The sequence below is a fragment of the Pseudophryne corroboree genome, chromosome 10, assembly GCF_028390025.1.
Source record: "Pseudophryne corroboree isolate aPseCor3 chromosome 10, aPseCor3.hap2, whole genome shotgun sequence".
NCBI classification, from domain to species: domain Eukaryota; kingdom Metazoa; phylum Chordata; class Amphibia; order Anura; family Myobatrachidae; genus Pseudophryne; species Pseudophryne corroboree.
This window is the reverse complement of record NC_086453.1, coordinates 189,875,028-189,898,711: the sequence shown is the minus strand read 5'-3', so window position 1 is coordinate 189,898,711 and position 23,684 is coordinate 189,875,028. Positions and strand designations below refer to the sequence as shown.

General features: G+C 43.2%; 1 protein-coding gene across 1 annotated transcript; it reads left to right on the top strand.

The window, feature by feature from the left end:
• The first annotated feature begins 21,936 nt into the window (after positions 1-21,936).
• On the top strand, positions 21,937-23,349 carry LOC134965260 (paraneoplastic antigen Ma1 homolog). The gene has a single exon (XM_063941753.1). The coding sequence runs from the start codon at positions 21,937-21,939 to the stop codon at positions 23,347-23,349; it is 1,413 nt and encodes a 470-aa protein (XP_063797823.1).
• Positions 23,350-23,684: the final 335 nt, after the last annotated feature.

The following is a 23,684-nucleotide window of genomic DNA, read 5'->3' as shown; positions in this document are numbered from 1 at the left end:
TACTCACACAGCTACCTCATTGCGCCTCTTTTTTTCTTTGCGTCATGTGCTGTTTGGGGAGGGGTTTTTGGAAGGGCCATCCTGCGTGACACTGCAGTGCCACTCCTAGATGGGCCAGGTGTTTGTGTCAGCCACTAGGTTCGCTTAGCTTGCTCACACAGCTACCTCATTGCGCCTCTTTTTTTCTTCTTTGCGTCATGTGCTGTTTGGGGAGTGTTTTTTGGAAGGGCCATCCTGCGTGACACTGCAGTGCCACTCCTAGATGGGCCAGGTGTTTGTGTCGGCCACTAGGGTCGCTTAGCTTACTCACACAGCTACCTCATTGCGCCTCTTTTTTTCTTCTTTGCGTCATGTGCTGTTTGGGGAGTGTTTTTTGGAAGGGCCATCCTGCGTGACACTGCAGTGCCACTCCTAGATGGGCCAGGTGTTTGTGTCGGCCACTAGGGTCGCTTAGCTTACTCACACAGCTACCTCATTGCGCCTCTTTTTTTCTTCTTTGCGTCATGTGCTGTTTGGGGAGTGTTTTTTGGAAGGGCCATCCTGCGTGACACTGCAGTGCCACTCCTAGATGGGCCAGGTGTTTGTGTCGGCCACTAGGTTCGCTTAGCTTACTCACACAGCTACCTCATTGCGCCTCTTTTTTTCTTCTTTGCGTCATGTGCTGTTTGGGGAGTGTTTTTTGGAAGGGCCATCCTGCGTGACACTGCAGTGCCACTCCTAGATGGGCCAGGTGTTTGTGTCGGCCACTAGGGTCGCTTATCTTACTCACACAGCTACCTCATTGCGCCTCTTTTTTTCTTTGCGTCATGTGCTGTTTGGGGAGGGGTTTTTGGAAGGGCCATCCTGCGTGACACTGCAGTGCCACTCCTAGATGGGCCAGGTGTTTGTGTCGGCCACTAGGGTCTCTTAGCTTACTCACACAGCTACCTCATTGCGCCTCTTTTTTTCTTCTTTGCGTCATGTGCTGTTTGGGGAGTGTTTTTTGGAAGGGCCATCCTGCGTGACACTGCAGTGCCACTCCTAGATGGGCCAGGTGTTTGTGTCGGCCACTAGGGTCGCTTAGCTTACTCACACAGCTACCTCATTGCGCCTCTTTTTTTCTTCTTTGCGTCATGTGCTGTTTGGGGAGTGTTTTTTGGAAGGGCCATCCTGCGTGACACTGCAGTGCCACTCCTAGATGGGCCAGGTGTTTGTGTCGGCCACTAGGTTCGCTTAGCTTACTCACACAGCTACCTCATTGCGCCTCTTTTTTTCTTCTTTGCGTCATGTGCTGTTTGGGGAGTGTTTTTTGGAAGGGCCATCCTGCGTGACACTGCAGTGCCACTCCTAGATGGGCCAGGTGTTTGTGTCGGCCACTAGGGTCGCTTAGCTTACTCACACAGCTACCTCATTGCGCCTCTTTTTTTCTTCTTTGCGTCATGTGCTGTTTGGGGAGTGTTTTTTGGAAGGGCCATCCTGCGTGACACTGCAGTGCCACTCCTAAATGGGCCAGGTGTTTGTGTCGGCCACTAGGGTCGCTTAGCTTAGTCATCCAGCGACCTCGGTGCAAATTTTAGGACTAAAAATAATATTGTGAGGTGTGAGGTATTCAGAATAGACTGAAAATGAGTGGAAATTATGGTTTTTGAGGTTAATAATACTTTGGGATCAAAATGACCCCCAAATTCTATGATTTAAGCTGTTTTTTAGTGTTTTTTGAAAAAAACACCCGAATCCAAAACACACCCGAATCCGACAAAAAAAATTCGGTGAGGTTTTGCCAAAACGCGGTCGAACCCAAAACACGGCCGCGGAACCGAACCCAAAACCAAAACACAAAACCCGAAAAATTTCAAGTGCACATCTCTACTTATGATCCAACTTCGCTAATAATCTGTGGTGACTTTAATTTAATTTCCTCATCCTTTCTTGATCGACTCCCCCCCCCCCTCCAAACATTTGATTTCCTTACCAAGAATAGGTGTACTCTTCTTTTCTAAATCTCTTAATTTCGCAGATACGTGGAGGGCTACCCATCCTACAGAGAGTTAATATTCATGCCTCTTCTTGACCCATAATACATGGTAAAGAATTGACTGTATACTTATAGTGTAATCACATTTTCCTAAGTTGATATGGAACCCCCTGTTCTAGCAGACCATGGCTTGGTTTGGGTGGTTTTAAATATCAAGAAGTGTGAAAACTCTACACCCCTTTGGACATTTCCTTCACACTTACTTAAGGCGAAGGGTTTCCAAACAAAAATGGAAACCTGGTGGAATGAATGTTGACAACATAATGCTGATTATAAATCTTCTGACCCAATTGTTTTTTTTGGCTTGCAGCAACAGCCGTTTTACGTGGCGAATTGCTAGCTTATAGTTCACTGCTTCAAAAGCAACGGACTGCTTTTTATTTGGAATTGCAATCAAACCTCTCTAGTGCTTCCCAAATTTATAAACAGTCCCCTTCTCTAGAAAATAAATCCACATATCTCACTGCCAAAACACATTTCTTGGAACTACTGCAATTAAGCGGTGATAATTATCTTTTTAATGTTAATTCTAAATTTTACAGATTTGGTAATAAGACAGGTAGGCTTCTAACTAACTTATTGCAAGGATCTGGAAGCCAAATGGTAGTTAATCCCCTGCTAAAAACAGATGGGTGCCTAACTGAATCAGATTCTCAGATTACAGAAGTTATGAAATCCTTTTATGAAGATCTCTATTCTGCTCCTTTAGAGATTACTGATCATTCTCTCTCTTTGAAGATTTCTGAATCTATGCCTCCTTCTTCCACTTCTTCTGCTTTCTGGGATCTGCTCCCTCTTCCTCAGCTGCCAGCTGCCTTATCTACTGCTTTAATAGCAGTGGCAAATGCAGGATTTTCATGGGGGGGTTTCCGACCATATACAATATATATATATATATATATGAAGAAAATGAAGAATAGCGCCTAGGACGATCCTGATATAAACAACGGCGTATACTGAATATATAACTCTATTCATAAAACACCCCCCAGCTATTAGTGGGTGGCAGCTCCTGCCCAGAAGTGGGTAAAAGATATACAAAAATGAAGTGCAAAAGAGCGCCTACTGGTGTTTAAATTTAAACTAAAAAATGTCATAATTCACCCTGTGAGACGTGAGAGAGTGTAGAGTTTCAGAGTATTACTTATCTCTTTACACATCTTCAATTCTGATGACACTTTGGTGCATGTAAATTAAAACAGAAAGAGAAACATAGTGTGTACTGTATAAACCAATTACTCTTAATTAGGAACCTGTCTGGTCCCAATAACCGGATGAGAGCATGGTGACATAAAAAGATATAACAATTTAATAAACAGTCCTGAAGCAAATGTAGGTAACAAACGTACAGGATAAACAAAATAAAATCAGCTTATCTGTCCACTCTGGGACAATTCATGGTTTAAGCAGCAAATCCCAGTTTCATAAAATTATGGCGAATAAGTAAATATTCCTGAAGCAAATGCAGGTAACAAACGAACAGGATAATTGAATAAAAGCAGCTTATCTGTCCACTCTGGGAAGTTCAGGGTTAAGCAGCAAGTCCCAGTACCAACGCGTTTCGTCCTATGGCAAAGGACTTCATCAAGGGGATGCATAATGAGAGCAGAGCAGGAGTTAAATAGCAAACATACAGGGGTCACATGGGACAGGAAGTGTGACATCACTTCCTGTCAGAAAATTGAGAACCGGGTTTATATGAAGATAAAGGGGACCAGCAAAAGCAATTTAAAATAAAGGTCCAGATGGTGTAAGGCCCAGTATTGTAAAGGGGATAAAGTAGTATAAAAACGAGTACTGATAATGTCTTAAATCGCGGTATTAAGCCGCGATGACGTCACTTCCGCCGGGAACGTATAAACCAGGAAGCCGGGAGTCGTCTCTCGTGGCTTTGAGGCGCAGGGTGAGTCACGCCACGTCACTTCCGCCGGATGCTGACGTCAAAAACGGAGGCGGTAGTCATGGGAGACAGTGTTGGAACGCACTGTGGACCGCAGTTCGACACTTCCGCTAGGGCTTGCGGCGACGGAACGTAACTTCCGGTCCGGCTTTAGTGTAAAGGCTTGAGCAGTCCTATAGTCTTAGAGTCACTTCCGGGATATTGTGAAACGCACGGCCATTTTATTAAGGATTTCCTCAGGCCACTTCATACTTTAAAATGTACTGAAACGCACAGTCATTTTTAGACAAAGAGATAATAATGAAATATATTATTCAGAGATTTATTATTAATGCACATATAATATATTAATATTCATAGTGATGTGAGTCACATAATATAGTGGTGATTTATACAGAAATACAGGATAGGTGTGTATAGAGGTGGATGCATGAATCTAGGATGAAAAGCAAGTGAAAAAATTTAGTGTACAAGAGGTGATTGTGATATAGTCAATTACTATTGGAGAGATAGTGTTCATAAAAAAGGGGCAATTTCGAAACCTTCATTAAAGCCAAGGGGTGCAAGTGTCTGTAGTTCAAAGATCCAAAACATTTCTCTCTTGGATAACTTGTTCAAAATATCACCACCTCTTTCTCCCAGTTCAACAGTTTCGATACCTTTGAAATTAATTTCCTCACGATTTGACCTATGTATTTCATGAAAATGCCTGTAAATTGCATGTGTGGTTATCTTGTTTTTGATGTTTCTTACATGCTCCTGAATACGCAATTTAAGTACTCTTTTGGTTTTCCCAATATATTTTAAGCCACATGGGCATTCCAGGAGATAGATAACCATTGTGGAATTGCAGTTTATGAAATGCTTGATTGTATACCCCCGAGAGTTTTTACTGTTTGAGAACTTTTTCCGATCCCGATGGACCAGTTTACAGATGTTGCAGCTTCCGCATTTATAACAGCCCTGGCATTTTTTTGTCTGGTGGGTTACGGCAGGTTTCAGTAGGCTTGGTGCCAGGATCTCTTTTAGGTTCCTTGTTTTCCTGTATACTATTTGGGGTTGAGGAGGCAGTATATCTCTTAGGACCGGATCCATCATTAAGATATTCCAATGTTTATTGAGAGACTGGCGGATGATTTTTTCATGGCAGTTGTAGGTTGTGATAAATGGGGCTGTGAACTTTTTCTCCGTCAGATTAGTATCTGTCAAGTTGTTAAGTTCTGGATTGGTACGTGTTTTTGTTAAGGCTTTTTCAATGACATCCACTGGGTACTCTCTTTCTTTGAATCTATCGGCGTAGATTCTAAGTTGTTTGTCTTGGTCCTCAATGGAGCTGCAGTTTCTCTGTATCCGGTGAAATTGGGAGTATGGTATATTAGTTTTCCAACTCTGTTGGTGACAGCTTTTAAAATGAAGATAGCTGTTAGTGTCCACTTTTTTGATGTGGTTACATGTTGTGATCTTTAGGTCTTTTGAGGAGAGTGTCAGGTCCAGAAATTCTATTGAATCCTGGTTATGCTTCTCGGTGAACTTAAGGTTAAACTGGTTAGAAGAGATGTTTTGAAAAAATTCCAGAAAAGATGATTCTGTACCATCCCAAATGATGATGATGTCGTCAATATACCTTTTGTACAGTATCAATTGGCTGGTAAATGGATTGTTCGAATGGATGTGTTCCTCTTCCCAGTTCCCCATCAGTAAATTCGCAAAGCTGGTGCGAAGATTGTCCCCATCGCGGTGCCGCATGTCTGTAGGAAGAAGAAGTCTTTGAATTTGAAATAATTGTGACTTAAGATAAACCGAATGAAGTTACAAATAGCTTCTCTATGTGTTGGCGTCAGTTCCATATCTCTGTCAAGGAATTTTTTACATGCTGTGATTCCAGTTTCATGGATGATACAGGTGTACAGACTTTCTACGTCAATTGTGACCCACCAGTAGGTTTCTTTCCAAGAGCCATTTTTAAGGATGTCTAACACACTTTTGGTGTCTTTTGAGATATGAGGGTAATTTTACCACATATTTACTTAGAAAGACGTCAATATATTCCGACAGATGTGATGTGAGGGAATCAATCCCTGCGATGATGGGTTTTCCTGGGGGCTTTTGCAGATTTTTATGTATTTTCGGCAGAAAATAAAATATAGGAATGACCGGGGAGGATGCCATGAGGAATTGATATTCATCCTTATCCAGTATCTGACAGCGTAAGTAATGTACCAATAGGATTCTTAGTTCATCGATATAGTGCGTGGTAGGATCTTGTTGAAGTTTTTTATAGGAGTTGGTGTCATTCAGAAGACGTATATTGATGACATCATCATCATTTGGGATGGTACAGAATCATCTTTTCTGGAATTTTTTCAAAACATCTCTTCTAACCAGTTTAACCTTAAGTTCACCGAGAAGCATAACCAGGATTCAATAGAATTTCTGGACCTGACACTCTCCTCAAAAGACCTAAAGATCACAACATGTAACCACATCAAAAAAGTGGACACTAACAGCTATCTTCATTTTAAAAGCTGTCACCAACAGAGTTGGAAAACTAATATACCATACTCCCAATTTCACCGGATACAGAGAAACTGCAGCTCCATTGAGGACCAAGACAAACAACTTAGAATCTACGCCGATAGATTCAAAGAAAGAGAGTACCCAGTGGATGTCATTGAAAAAGCCTTAACAAAAACACGTACCAATCCAGAACTTAACAACTTGACAGATACTAATCTGACGGAGAAAAAGTTCACAGCCCCATTTATCACAACCTACAACTGCCATGAAAAAATCATCGCCAGTCTCTCAATAAACATTGGAATATCATAATGATGGATCCGGTCCTAAGAGATATACTGCCTCCTCAACCCCAAATAGTATACTGTCAAAGTCAGAAAAATATCACGCTACACGTTGCCATATATTCACCTCATGCGCGTGCCTGCTGCACGTGCACATTCTCTCCCGTGCGTACGGATACTCGCAGCCGCGTGATGGCGCCTCGGCCATGCGCTCGAGCGCGTGGTATGTGCATTTACAGTAGAGTTTGTGTGCGTCTAGCGAGCGACTCAATCGCTAGATAATAAATCCATATAGCAGGTTTTATAGGTAATGTTCCCTTTAGTAATAACTGTAAGTTTGTTTAATGTGACTTGTTCACGGACTTGGGAATCCCTCTTTGCGTGGTACAAAGGGTCTGATTAAGGTTGAACAGTGGTGTCTGGTACCTAACCGAAGAGTATTTTAATAGCAATAATCCGGTGTTGGTTAGGTAAAGATTAATCGCTCCTGCGTGTAGTTATGGCCATTAGTAGTTTCTGGACATATTCTATATTTGCAGTTCATTATCCATGCGGCGGGAATCCGGAGATTCCCTCCCACCTGAGCTGTTTGAAATAGTCACAGCCCACCTGTTCAAATCCACCTATGACCTTTTGTTATAGTGCAGAGAGACATTCCTGTGTCCAATGAACAATAAGGTTGTAGGGCCCTTTGAAGTACACTGTATGTTGTGTATATAAGGGTCACTGTCCCCAGACCGGCCAGTACTCTCTCTTCAACAGTTATCGCTGATAATTGGAGGACTGGATTCCAGTTGCGCCTGCGAGTGTTCCCCGTATGGTATGTTTCTCTGTTGCCACTTTGTTACCCGTGTAATGTTAGCCATTCATTCTTAGTCTATGTATTTGTATTTGCGATTGTTTACTATTGTGTATATTTCTGTCTAGATATCCTGTTAGAACTATATGTTAGCCTGTAGTGTATGACTTGTTAACTGTTTCTCTTTTCGATATAACTAAAAGCTTGTTAGTAAAGGTGTTGGAACCTTAGCAAGGTTTCGTGTGTTCATTACATTTGCAGAGGGTAATAGGAGCGTCCCGATCGCTCAAACAGCTTTGGTATTATTAAGGTTAAGCAGCGTTATATCGCTACAGTGTTTCAGTACAAGGTTTACAGCATAAGAGTATCCTTTCTGTGTGTTACATTCAAGGTTTACTGATTGTCATCCTGTGAGCATCTGCGCCGCTCGTGATCTCCTCGTGGTCTCGAGCGTCCGCTACGCTGGTAGCGTAGCATTACGGTAGTCGCTCGCCTATAGCGTGCTCGACACCAAGCGTAAGCTGTGAGCGAGCGTGCCGCATGTGCGTCTCGATCACGGCCAAGCGTCTGCTACGCTAAGTGCGTACCCTTACGGTACCTCATACGCCAATTGCGTACTTAGTCTCTTACCCATATATAGTGAATATTATAAGGTAATCAAATCAGCATTATCAATTGAGGGCTCGTCCGTCCTCCACATATCCTCACTACTGTAATCAGACTTTATCTGTCAGCAAAGGGCGGGAACGCAGTATCCCTTCGTATCCGTATTGGTGGTGAGGGATACAGTGGTGCTGACTAGATAAGCGTCTGTTACGCTACGCTGTAGGAGTGCTGGGGTGGAATCCGGAACCGGAGGTAAGAACAATACGTTAGTATCTTTTAAAACTGTTTATTTCTGTTTTTGCATACGCACACACGCACGCAGACACATCTACATTGTTGCAGCTCACTTTCTTGTTGCCATTAGAATTGATTATTAGACACGTGCTGAAGAAATCTGGTGCTATTTAGTTGAGATTAAATAGGATAATTTTTAAGGGAATAATTGTAAAGGACACGCACACAGCATAGCAAATACTGTGTGGTGTACGGTAAGCGATTATAGTTGAATATCGTTTACATTGATAGAAGCGTGCTGATTGTGTCGCTGTGGGCATATCTGCACTTTGTGCATACGTGTCTCGGGCAACGTGCGAGATCACGTACGTGACGCAAAGGCATACGCACGCGGCGTGTTTTACGCAACGGAGCGTACGGATACGCCCACTGAGACTCAAATCACACAATAACCTTGTTTAGGGTGGGCGGTATAGTACAGCCACCTGATAATAGCACACGGTTGTTCAGTTTTTCCAAAAAGTACTAGTTAAAAGAAAATCTTTTTCTACTGCAAAACCCAGGGATTAGACCCCTACCTGTATGAAAGGAATTTCTGTACAGAAAAAGATCAGTGTGTATATGAGTGAGTAGGAGTGAGTGTGGAACTTAAGGTATTATTTTTGTGAAACCACAAATCGGGATCCCGTCGGAGACCACATCAGGTGAGTGGCCACTTGGTGGCGTGGACTGGCTTGCCCGCGTTAACATTGTAGAAGGTAAAAGGAGCAAGTAGTTTCCGCAGACAAAAGGACTGCAAGGTATTTAAGCGCAGCCCCGGGGGTTTGGCGTAGCACCCATATAGTCAAGTTAAAGCTCCGGCTGAAGGTTTCGCAGCCTAAACAACCGATTCCATTGGTCGTAAAGCGTATAAATAATTAGTTATTTATGCGCTGTGCGACTGGACCGCACGTAATTGTGTGCATTAGTTTGTTACCTTGATACCCATTAAAAATTTACTGTGGGATCATAAACGCTATTTGTACATTCTAACGTGATTTGTGTAGGTTTTTGTTATTTTAAGGGAGTTTCGCTGTTCACTAAGGAAATCTCCAACAACCAATACTTACTGGGGAGGGTAGCATACTCCCACACGCCCCAGTAAATAGAGGTTACAAAAGATCCCACGGATTGGATTGGCCAATTGGGGCGCAGAGTGAGTGAAGGCACTAGTTGAACTTTCACCGTCGCCTTACCGCGGGCAATCTGGTCTGTTTGTGAGAATTAGCTAAGACAGCAATATCTACAAACGATGGGGGCCAGTTGTTCAAAGAAGGGACGTCCAACAAGGGTTCACGTTGGTAGTTGCTGGCCCAAAGGGTCCGCAAGGTATATAATGTGTGAAAAATACGGATTACACACACAGGTATTATGCAAAGAATGGGAACGTATGACAGAGGATGATGGGGAACAGTTTCCCCGGGTAGGCAGTCTGAACCCTGATGTATTGCAGAATCATAGAAAAAGGATAGGTCTAATAAAATCTGCAAAGCAGAGGATTAGACATTATGATTGTTTACAGATATGGCAACAGGAAAGTGAAATACAACAGGAATTAGCTCAGAAAGCAATTTCAAATCCTGGTAGAAATCTAATAGCAACGGCACCACCACCATATATAGTAGGGGACAAAGTGGCTACAGAGAATGACATGCGGGTGTACGATAAGAGTGCACTTAATCAATGTAGTAGTGATAAGGTTAAGATAAAAGTTAATGCAAATGTTGATACTAACGCTAACCCATGCAAGTTGTATCCTATGTTAAACTTCCCCCAGGAATACGACCAAGAAGATGAGCCCACTACGATTTCAGCTCTCTCTCTAGCGGCCACCATAAGCGATACTTCAGTGGGCATCGCCCAACCAGTAAGACTGGCATCTAAAGCCCATAGCTCAGGGACAGGTGAGGTTGTGTCTACAGGTAAGTACGGCACTGTACAATATGCTGAAACTATTGCACCATACACTGAAGAATCAAACCAGAGTGAAGTAATTAATATTAACCCTGTTAGAGTAATAGCGGTCCCCAATGGTAAGACTGACACAAATGGAGCCACACCCATTAGGAATATTGCTATGCACTGTCCCTGGTCCCGAGCAGAATTAAGAACAATTTTGTCTGAATTTCCTGATCCCAGAAAAGATTTAGCCGCATGTCAGAGGTTCATTAAGGACCTAGGTAACTCCACTGAACCTAACAACAAAGATTGGCGGACACTACTGAGGGCATGTCTGCCCTCTAGTATTGACCCCATAAAGTTTATAGCCGACTGTAAATTAGATGAGGAGGTACCCCTTACGGACGAATATAATCAAGACAATGTAACCAGAATCAATCTGCAGTTGGGAATATACTTCCCAGCTGTAGTAAAATGGAACAAAATATTCTCCATTAAACAAATGGAAGGGGAAACTGCCCCTGACTATTTCCACAGGGCATTAGAGGAAATGGCTAAATTTACTGGGATCGTGGACATTGAGGCAAATATACACCATAGAGAGGTAGCGGTGTCCGTCTTGATGGACGGTTTAAAGGAGGTATTAAGGAGTAGAGTACAAACTACTCAACCTAACTGGAGAGGTATGTCGGTGGCCACCTTAAGAGAGACTGCTGTTGGGCACGACAGGAACATCACAAGACGCAGGGAGTCACAGAGTGATAGACTGATGGCAATAAGTATCCAAGCCCTTACAACAAGGCCGCCTCAGTCCCGATCACAGACCCCTGGTGGTAAGCCGCATGTGGTAAAATGTTACAATTGTAACAGGGAAGGACATTTTGCACGTAACTGTACAAATAACTCACATAATGCACATAAAAACCCTAGACAACGACATGACATACGAAATTGGGATCAAGGACCGCAGAGACGGAGTTATGAGCCACACGCAGGGGAAACAAGAAGGTATCCCCCAAAAAGAGACTGGCAAGTCTCTGATAATACCCATTTACCTCCTTCACAGGTAATAGCTGCCACTGCAATGCAGGGAGGTCACCACGCACCATAGGGGTGTGGTCACACCTGTAATCTGCAGCCAGTGAAATTGATTGCGAGCCTTGGAAGTGAACCCGAGGTTACAATTGATGTAGCTGGTAAATCTCTAAATTTCCTTGTAGATACGGGGGCGGCCAAGTCAGTGATAAATTCAACCGTGGGCATGAGAACCACTGGTAAAACAATTCCAGCCATGGGAGTAACAGGAGTAGTACGACAATACCCTTTAAGCAAACCTGCAGAGATTACGATAGGGCCTTTGCATACCAAGCATTCTTTCCTGTTGGCTGCATCGGCTCCGACTAATCTCCTAGGGAGAGATTTACTGTGCATAATGGGATGCGTCATATACTGTACTCCTGAAGGTGTGTTCTTGGATATATCCGAAAACCACGCTCAGGAAGCGCAGGATATGCTAGACTCCCCAACAAGATTAATGTCACACACTGTTGTTGTAAATAGGTGTCCGTCCAAGGTAGAGGAAATGATTTCCCAGATACCGGACTCACTTTGGACCAAGGACGGACAAGACACTGGATTGATGGCAAATGTAGCCCCAGTAGTTGTGCAAGTAAAAGATGGTAGGATAGCTCCAAAAATCCCAGAGTACCCTCTGAAGCCAGAGGTGGAGTTAGGAGTTTACCCTGTAATAGAGCGCTTGCTACAACAGGGCATTCTGGTAAGGACTTCCAGCACTGCCAATAGTCCCATCTTCCCTGTTAAAAAGAGTGGGGGGAGGGGTTACAGATTAGTGCAGGATCTAAGAGGGGTCAACAAAATAGTTGAGAGTCAATTCCCCGTAGTGCCAAATCCAGCTGTTATCCTAATGCAAATCCCTCCCACTGCCAAATTTTTCACTGTGATTGACCTCTGCTCCGCTTTCTTCTCTGTACCTCTGCACCCTGACAGTAAATACTTATTTGCATTCACATACAGAGGAGTTCAATATACATGGACTCGCTTACCACAAGGTTTCATAGACAGTCCAAGTATTTTCTCACAAGCTCTGCATGATTGTTTACAGTCTTTCCAACCAGAGAGTGGATCAGTATTGATCCAGTATGTGGACGATTTACTACTGTGTTCAGATTCACTGGAAGCGTCCCTGAGAGATACGAAACAGCTCCTGTTTCATCTTTCAGACACAGGACACAAGGTTTCCAAAGACAAGTTACAATTATGCCAGACCCGTGTGAAGTATTTGGGACACTGTCTAACACAAGGACTGAGACACCTTACCGCTGATAGAATTCAAGCAATTCGTGACATGACCCTGCTACAAACCCAGCAACAGATTAGAACGTTTTTAGGAATGTGTGGGTATTGCCGTAACTGGATCCCAGGTTTTTCCATACTGGCCTTTCCTTTGCAGGAGATGGTCTCATCAAGCAAACCTGATCGGATTTCGCACACAGACGAATCCGAGATGGCATTTGAGAGACTTAAACAGTGCCTAACGCAGGCACCGGCATTGGGTATGCCAGACTATGGGAAACCCTTTGAGCTGTACGGAACAGAGAGTGCTGGGTGCGAAGCAGGTGTCCTAACCCAGAAGCATGGTGATGCCAGCAGGCCGGTAGCTTACTACAGCGCCCAGCTTGACACGGTAGCGCGATCCCTCCCCACATGCTTGCGAAGTGTTGCAGCGATAGCATTGCTAGTTACAAAAAGCGAAGATGTAGTGCTAGGACACAACCTCACAATCCATACGCCCCATGCAGTGTCAGCTTTGCTGAATTCTGCCCAAACCAGACACGTCTCATCAGCGCGGTTTACAAGATGGGAATTGGCACTGATGGCCCCCGTAAACATTACCATAAAAAGATGCAGCGCATTAAATCCTGCAACGTATCTCCCAGGTGTGCCTGGACAGGCACAAAGGGTGGAGGATGAGAGTAATGGTGAAGGAGGATTTAATACAGGGGATGACATGCATGATTGTATGGAATATTTGACCCAAAATTTCACGGCAAGGCCTGACATCAGTGACAACCCACTGGAAGATGTAGATTTTACCTTCTACACTGACGGTAGTTGTCACAGACAGACGGACTCGGGAGACTTGTGTACTGGATACGCAGTCGTAGATGACCAAGGTACCATAGAAGCAGAACCGCTAGGCCCACCTCACTCAGCACAAGTTGCTGAACTGGTTGCCCTAACCAGAGCATGTGAATTGCCTAAGGGCAAGTCAGCCAATATTTACACAGATTCTAGGTACGCCTTCGGAGTAGTCCATGATTTCGGAGCCCTATGGCGCCTCTGAAATTTCATGACGGCAGCTGGCACACCAGTAGCGCATACAGCCCACATCAAAAGACTTCTAACAGCGATACAGGAACCCGACAGAGTGGCTGTTATCAAGTGTAAAGCTCACACATATAGCCAAGACCCGGTATCACTTGGTAACAGCCGAGCAGACGAAGCTGCTAAATTAGCAGCTGGTACCCCCAGACAGACAGACATCACACAACTGATGGTATATAATACTGTAAACACACAGAAATTGTGTGAAATGCAAAATTTTTGTTCCCCACAGGAAAAGGCAGTTTGGAGGTCAAAAGGATATGGCCAGGAGTCCTCAGGACTCTGGACAGATGGACAAGGTAAACCAGTGGCACCCAGAGCATACCTTCCAAGTCTAGCGGAAGCAGCACACGGGCTGACTCATCTGGGCAAAGAAGGGATGTGTAAGCTAGTAAGAGCTTATTGGTGCGCCCCAGGATTTTCTTCCCATGCGGGTAAAAGAGCGATGATATGCCTTACCTGCTTGACGAAGAATATCGGAAAGGCAATACCGACAGAGCCATCTCATATCCCTCCAACAGATGGCCCTTTCCAGGTGATACAAATTGATTTCATACAATTGCCACCTTGTAGAAATTTAAAGTATGTTTTGGTCTGTATTGATGTATTCTCAAATTGGGTCGAAGCATTTCCCGCGGCCACAAATACCGCTGTATTTACTGCAAAGAAAATTGTGCAGGAATTTGTGTGTAGGTACGGTATCCCTAGAATAATTGAAAGTGATAGGGGTACCCACTTTACAGGTGAAGTCTTTCAAACAATGTGTAAGTTGATGGGAATTAATAGTAAGCTGCATACTCAGTATCGCCCCCAGGCGAGTGCAAAGGTGGAAAGAGTTAACAGCACTATTAAAAATAAATTGAGCAAGGTAATGACTGAAACAGGACTGTTATGGCCCGAAGCTTTGCCAATTGTATTATACAGCATCAGAACCACTCACAGGTCCCCTCTTAATCTGTCTCCTTTTGAAATTCTGTTTGGTCGACAACCCCATGTTATGATTAACCCCCAGGATGATTTGAAATGTAACAATGAAGTAACCGTAAAGTACTTGGTTAAGATGAGTAAGCAATTGAGGAATCAGAATGATAATCTAAAGTTGGTGATTCCTGATTTGCCAGACAGTAATTGTCATGACATTGAACCTGGGGATTATGTAATGATACGGAATTTTCTACGCTCAGGTTGCCTTATTGACAGATGGGAAGGACCATATCAAGTCTTATTGACCAGCACAACTGCTTTGAAGGTTGCCGAGAGAGAGACTTGGGTCCATACGTCTCATTGTAAAAAGGTTGCGGATCCAGAGAGGTTCCGTGACAAAGAACAGACGGTAGAGGTTGTATCACTAGAGTGTCTGTTCAGGGAAGATTGAGACGACACCTGAGCGCTGAGGATAATAAGACCAGAAGCTTGTCGAGCCAGATTTCTTTTTCCCATTTGTTATTTTCTCCAGTTCCCACCTCCCTCATATTTCCTTTCCCCCTTCTTATTTTCTCCGTTTACTCCTCTAAGATGCCCCAAGAGACTGTGATACGGATTTTCCTGTTGACCATGATGTTGACCAGAGCAGTCTGTTTCGGTGAGAGTACCATGGAGGTCGAGAAAGGATCGGGAATGGATTCTGATGACCAGGATGCAGGCGTAGATTTCCAAGAACAACATAATCTCCGAGTAAAGGCGAGTATCAGAAAACGATCTGGTAGCATTGACAATAGAAGGAATTGTGAAGGATTGTTAGCTGAAGAGAACTGCATCTGTAGACATTGTGACAATATAGTTGAGGATGGGTGCATAAAGAAATGTCAGTCCAGTTTTAATTAGTGATGGGCGGATTCGGTTTTGCTCGGTTTTGCTCGGTTCTCAGAACCGAATCTTATTGGCTATCCAAAACACGTGACATCAGTGAGTCGGTGGGATTCGGTTTTGGGAGCCAAGTGGAACCGAGTGGGGCCGAATCCGCTCATCACTAGTTTTAATATCCATATGGATCGGCATCCATTGAGTGACTATCACTCCTTAGTGGGTAAAGTATTAAATCAGACAGATTGTTGGGTATGCTCTCAAGTACCTCAAGGCCATAGCAAATCAGGACTAGTACCATTCCCTTTAACGGTAGGAGAAGTACTTGAGCTAAGTGGTGGGAGGCCGGTGGACAAGAGGTTTAATATCTCTAGTCCTCCCAGTTTGAAGCTCCACCAATATCATGTGGATAGGTCCTTAGTGTGCTTTAACATTTCCAATCCCCGAAAGCCGGGAAATTGGGAAGTGTCATGGAGTAACCAAACCATGACATTCTCACATAGAGCCGACAGATTGCCCATAGACACAGAACTTATACGCCAGATAGCCGACCATAGGAAATTCTTTCGGTATAGGTACACCTTAGGAAGTAGGATCATGCGAGTTGGAGAAGTATCACCAGGATACTATGCACAGATCGTACAAACTGATACGTGTACTAAACAGATGGGAGAATTAGGGCTAGGAGAGTTCACATGGAAAATTTGTAATATGGTTATGTCACACTCCGTCCCATATGTTCTCCCCGATGATGCATATTTCATATGCGGGAGGAAGGCGTATAAGTGGCTTGCCCCAAACTCAGAAGGGTTATGTTATATTGGAAAAGTACTGCCTGAGGTAATGACTGTATCCCACACTAAAATGAAAGATATTCACCGTGGTGCCCAAGCTCCTTATACTCACACTCATTACGAGCACATCGTTAAACGGCACCTGATAGAAAGAACAGAGCATCCGGCCTCTGACCTGATCCATGAATCCACCGGGATTCAATTCCTAATCGCGTTAGATATCACTCGTACCGCCAGAGGAGTGATAAATTACAAATATATATCTGCGCTTGCAAATTTATTAGACAATATCACTGAAATGTATGACGACACATTCAGGTATACGGGGAGAGAGTTACAAGCCTACAAAACAGAACTGGTTCAGCATAGGATGATTCTCAATTATCTCACAGCTGTGACAGGCGGGTATTGTGTTACCCTAGCGACTCAATATGGAATCAAGTGCTGCACGTACATTACAAACAGCACGGAGGACCCAGCCGAGGTCATAGACCAAAAGATGGATGACATTTTACAATTAAAATGGGAGTTCCGAAGGAAACACAATCTCACCATTGCCGCTGTGGGTAATGAGCTGACCAGTTGGGTGTCATGGTTGAACCCACGAAATTGGTTCTCTGGTTTAGGAGAATGGGCCCAAGGTATTATCTTGGATGTAGGGAAATTTCTTTTGTGTATTCTGGGTGTCATCATATTGGTCGGTCTGATATTTAGATGCGTTCGGGTTTTAACGAAGTGTAAACGTAGTGCCCGAGTGATGAGTTTAAGAAGTGAAGATACTGCAATAACAACGACTAATTTGATTTATGACCCAACGATAGAGACAATGTTGTGATGAAAATGTGATTCCACGGTCCGTTTCTTTCACCCGTTTCTCCTTTGTTTTCCTTCAAGGTACAAAGACATCCGCTTGGAAGAAGAATTTGACAACCTTTTATACAGACCACTGATGGACAATGCCATAGACCCCCAATATCCCTAGTGACTTTAAAATTTTACGATAGCCCAACACTTTAAAGAATGTAAGTCTATGGACATTGAGAAAGCTTTTTGCTCAAGCAATTATAGCAAAAGCATCGGGAGACTACAGTCAACATGTACATCGAGACAAGACACAAGACAAGACCTCAATCAACAAATGTATATTAAACTCACATAGTTTATGACTGCATTTACCATAATTGCTTCTTATCTTCATTTCTACAACCTTCAGGTAATGACACACATAGTCGATAGGGAATATAGGCACAGATATCAGCACTCACAGATCCCCCCATTCATGTATCATCAACTAAATGTGCTCCCCCATTTTGTTGCAACCAAAAGCCGAAAAGAGCTCGGTAAAGTTTGACAGCCCATCCACAGGCCCGTAATACGGGATAAGAAGGAATTCAAATGTATACTTCGCAATACCTCGAAGCTTGATTTAAAACACGTACGGCACGATGATACATGACCCCTCAAACATGGACTCATACACACATGCTTCTACTATCTCACTAGGTCATACCTTTTTCCCACCTTCTTCTCTTCTCCTTTACCCAATCATAGAAATGTATTATACATGACATATATTTTTCTCTTTTTGAACTGTTTTAGGAAGTGGCAGTTATTGGTGACTGCCAAAGGGTGGACTGTCAAAGTCAGAAAAATATCACGCTACACGTTGCCATATATTCACCTCATGCGCGTGCCTGCTGCACGTGCACATTCTCTCCCGTGCGTACGGATACTCGCAGCCGCGTGATGGCGCCTTGGCCATGCGCTCGAGCGCGTGGTATGTGCATTTACGGTAGAGTTTGTGTGCGTCTAGCGAGCGACTCAATCGCTAGATAATAAATCCATATAGCAGGTTTTATAGGTAATGTTCCCTTTAGTAATAACTGCAAGTTTGTTTAATGTGACTTGTTCACGGACTTGGGAATCCCTCTTTGCGTGGTACAAAGGGTCTGATTAAGGTTGAACAGTGGTGTCTGGTACCTAACCGAAGAGTATTTTAATAGCAATAATCCGGTGTTGGTTAGGTAAAGACTAATCGCTCCTGCGTGTAGTTATGGCCATTAGTAGTTTCTGGACATATTCTATATTTGCAGTTCATTATCCATGCGGCGGGAATCCGGAGATTCCCTCCCACCTGAGCTGTTTGAAATAGTCACAGCCCACCTGTTCAAATCCACCTATGACCTTTTGTTATAGTGCAGAGAGACATTCCTGTGTCCAATGAACAATAAGGTTGTAGGGCCCTTTGAAGTACACTGTATGTTGTGTATATAAGGGTCACTGTCCCCAGACCGGCCAGTACTCTCTCTTCAACAGTTATCGCTGATAATTGGAGGACTGGATTCCGGTTGCGCCTGCGAGTGTTCCCCGTATGGTATGTTTCTCTGTTGCCACTTTGTTACCCGTGTAATGTTAGCCATTCATTCTTAGTCTATGTATTTGTATTTGCGATTGTTTACTATTGTGTATATTTCTGTCTAGATATCCTGTTAGAATTATATGTTAGCCTGTAGTGTATGACTTGTTAACTCTTTCTCTTTTCGATATAACTAAAAGCTTGTTAGTAAAGGTGTTGGAACCTTAGCAAGGTTTCGTGTGTTCATTACATTTGCAGAGGGTAATAGGAGCGTCCCGATCGCTCAAATCGCTTTGGTATTATTAAGGTTAAGCAGCGTTATATCGTAACAGTGTTTCAGTACAAGGTTTACAGCATAAGAGTATCCTTTCTGTGTGTTACATTCAAGGTTTACTGATTGTCATCCTGTGAGCGTCTGCGCCGCTCGTGATCTCCTCGTGGTCTCGAGCGTCCGCTACGCTGGTAGCGTAGCATTACGGTAGTCGCTCGCCTATAGCGTGCTCGACACCAAGCGTAAGCTGTGAGCGAGCGTGCCGCATGTGCGTCTCGATCACGGCCAAGCGTCTGCTACGCTAAGTGCGTACCCTTACGGTACCTCATACGCCAATTGCGTACTTAGTCTCTTACCCATATATAGTGAATATTATAAGGTAATCAAATCAGCATTATCAATACAGTAAAACAAGGAACCTAAAAGAGATCCTGGCACCAAGCCTACTGAAACCTGCCGTAACCCATCAGACAAAAAAATGCCAGGGCTGTTATAAATGCGGAAGCTGCAACATCTGTAAACTGGTCCATCGGGATCGGAAAAAGTTCTCAAACAGTAAAAACTCTCGGGAGTATACAATCAAGCATTTCATAAACTGCAATTCCACAATGGTTATCTATCTCCTGGAATGCCCATGTGGCTTAAAATATATTGGGAAAACCAAAAGAGTACTTAAATTGCGTATTCAGGAGCATGTAAGAAACATCAAAAACAAGATAACCACACATGCAATTTACAGGCATTTTCATGAAATACATAGGTCAAATCGTGAGGGAATGATTTTCAAAGGTATCGAAACTGTTGAACTGGGAGAAAGAGGTGGTGATATTTTGAACAAGTGTAACACAGTTAAGTATTTAATGTTGTTATTAATAAACAGTGTATATTTATATAAAACATGTATTTTATATATTACTGTACTATTTATATACATGAAACATGTATAGATAAGTGTATATAGTATGTTGTTAGCACTGCTGTAAATCATAAGAGGAGTGATTGGGGGGAAGTTTGACCAGCGGCAATTGATGGCTGGAGAAGTTTCTGGAGCCTCTCGCGGAAGATGAGGGAGCCTCGCGCCGAGCAAGGAGAGCGGGTGAGCGGGAAAGGAGACGAGGGCACGAGCTGCAGGAGGAGAGACTATAAGAGGCACCCGCAGGCGGCGGGTGGAGAGAGCCGTTGGATGCAAGGAGTGAGAGGACGGGAGAAAGAGGAGGTAGCCGAGGTCCGTCACCGCCGCTCAGCTGTCAGCATCTCGTAAGCTGTGAGGGGAGAGACGGCCGGTTAATGATAGAGAAGGGAAATATCTTTTCATTCAGCTCCACAAGAGCCGCCGGAGATAGAGTGATCAGAGACGGAGCCGATCACTGTGTGGCACCATTAGAACCGCCGGAGTGAAGGAGAGAGCTGCAGCGCCGGGGACCGTGAGGAGATGAGCCGCGGATACAGCGCTTAAGAGCTAAGGACGGCTTGAGGAGGACGATGTGGGGAAGCAATGCGGTAAGAGTATCCAGCATCATATGATTACCGCTATAGAGAGGTGCTCAATTAATTCATCCACAATAGTGAGGAGTTCATACAGGAGAAAGACACAGCCGGGGACATATGCTTGCAAGGAAGAGCAGTTACCCTGTGACAGAGGGACAGGTAGTTGGTCTAACAATATCCACAGAGCAATTACTATAGCAAAACCATTTAAACTACTATTGAATACCAGAAAGAGAGAGAGTGATGTATCTTCATATTCCCCCTCTCCCATATAGATGAGATCAGGAACTATAAACTGAGAAAGACAAAAGAGTCTCACAAACTGTCGCTGGAGAGTCGGGGGAGCATAGGGAGATAGAATAGTGATTATCCGATGTTATGATAATAAAAGAAACTTTAAGGCTCACTTTCTGCAGACTTTTGATACTATCAGGATAGTATGTCACAAGGGAGAAATATATTAAGCAGCAACTTCTAATATATCCTTTGGATTATAAATGATTATATAAAGTTCGCTCTGTGTTTAAAGGCATTTGAAGGGATTAAAGACAGCAATTAATTATTAAAGAGAATTATATTATTCAAGGATTCAACCACTCCAGCTACAACAGTATAACAAAAGACTAGGACACGCTTAAAATAGACTATGGATAACCTCACCTTATCTTCATCTCTACTAAAATCTACATGAACTGGGAAGATAAAGACACCTTTTGGAGCGTTAAATATAGACTAGTTCTGAAACATAAAGAGGAGTGCTAATACTCATTTATCCTATTTATAGCTCAAAGTCATTAGTATATCTCACTATTACTTAATGCATTGAGGATGAGATATAGTAGAGAGACAAATTAATCTCAAACTGCGCGAAAGACTCCAAGAATAGTAATAGTGTAATAACAGCATAAGTGATTACCGGGACTTTGTGTCACTCTCACTAAACAAATCCAGAAGGAGTGTTGCTATTACTAAATAAAAAATCGTATTGTATATACATGAGCTCTAAAAAGTGCACTATAATATATGTGGTATTGTATAACTAGAGTACCCGGGTCACTCTGGCACTTTGGGTGCCCTTTTTTTTGGGTTTTTTATATTGCATGCAAGATATTTGTATAGTGGTGTTTATACATAATATATTATCCAATATTATCCGATGAAATGGTTATGTTATTATTATATTAAAGTATTCTTTGTATTATACTTACCGTTTTCTGAGTCCTACTGAAGATAACAGGTTGAAAAAGTCTGGAAGACAGAAGAGACAGGTATTTAAGTACATATATGTGTATATTATCTATTATCTTAACAATCCATAACACTAACTATATACAAGGTTTAGGCTTACTCAAGCAAGCCTCACCACACTACATACATACTAGTGATAAGAAGCTTGAGTGGAGGCACAGCTATAGTATAATTACCCTTTGACACTATAATATATCAAATCCAATTGTCAGTTCGAAAGAAGGGTTACAACTGGAGGCACTGCTGAGATCCTAGGGCCTCACTACTCAGTAAATAGCAATGGAGAAACTTACCGAGGAAGATATAAGTGATTGGTGTTGTAGGAAAGGGAAAGATCCCAAGAAATGTTTAAGTATAGGGGGAAACTTTACGGAGTTTTCTGATGAAGAAATCACAGAGAGATTAGCAATGTTATATGGAGTATTTAGACCCAAGATTGTTGACAAGTGGATTGGAGGATTGGGAAGAACAGTGGCTGTTCTGATAGAGACAGACAGAGAATTGGACGCGGAAGTAATACCCTCAGTAGTGGTAGCTAGTGAAGAGTCTGGAAGGAGATGGAGCGTCGTTTGGCCTAATACGCAGGATAGAGAAGCTACTAGCGCACCCATATCGGCTGCTGTTGGCTCTTTACAGAGCAACTCTAATAGAGGTGAAGAGAGCGGTGAAGGGGGAGATGCTCATAATAGTAATGATAATACGAATGAAAACAACCAGTTTGAAGCTGTCATGGATAGAGTAGTGACCCAACTAGAGAGGTGGCATTATGAAGGAAGTTACCGACGGTTGCGGATATTTTCTGGAATTATCCCAGTGCCAGCAGGGGAAGAAACGTATGAGGCTTGGAAAGAAGCTGCGGTGCAACAAACAGAAGAGTGGCAGTGCCCGGATCGCATTAAAAGACAACGAGTTGTAGAAAGCCTGAGGGGACCTGCTATGGGGATCATACAAGCTGCTAGGCGTAGCAATCCCAATGCCACTTTAGATACATACTTTGAGTCATTGGATTATGCATATGGGACGCTCGAAGATGTAGGAGATCTTACTTCCAGACTGCATCATACATTTCAGGAATCAGGGGAGAAGTTGAGCGTATTTTTAATAAGACTAGACAAACTATTATACAAGATAGTAGATAAAGGAGGCATAGCTAAAGAAGACGTTGACAAAAGCAGGATGAAACAACTACTGCGGGGTGCTTCCACTATAGATCCTGTTGCCCAGAAATTGAGGTGTTCGGGTGTTAGAGAACCTTCTCCCACCTTTAATGAATTATTGAAAGAGGTGAAACAGGAGGAAGTGTTAATAGAAATGAGGGAGAAGGTTGTGAAAAAGGTTAAGGTGGTTCTGCCGGTGGCCGAAATCAATACCTTTGAAGATAGAATACTAAAAATGATGGACGAACAGAATAAAAAAATTGAACAGTTTATTACATCGCAAAGTACCAGCTCCACGGGTTCTTCTCAAAGGTCTTCTAGTGATAACAACCCCCTAGTGAGGAGTCAAGGTCGAGGAAATAATAATTATGGGCGAGGTTGTTTTAGATGTGGAAGAACCGGACACCGAGCCTTTGAGTGTAATGCAAGAAGTATGAACCGAAATAATTCGGGAACCTCAAATGAGAGTCAAGATCGAGAGCCAGGGTCGGGAAACGGTCGGGGGCGGTCTGTGGACCCCACACAGGCCCCCTAGAAGTCAGTAATTGTGCCATGGGGAATTCCTGGTGGAATGGGAGGTTACCTGAAGGACTTGTTGGACCTGCTCCATTAGTAACAGCAACAATAAATGGGTGTCCCTGCAAAATTTTAATAGACAGCGGTTCTCAAGTCTCTATTATATTCAAAAATTGGTATGACCTTAACCTCCCTGATGTACCCATTCAACCGTTGAGTGGTTTGGTAATATGGGGTTTGAGTGTGGACAAATACCCATACTTGGGGTATGTAGAAGTTACCCTGGAGTTTAACAAAAATGCCCATGACAGAGTAGGGTTACAAGTGCCTCTTCTTGCTTTGGTGTGTCCTGAG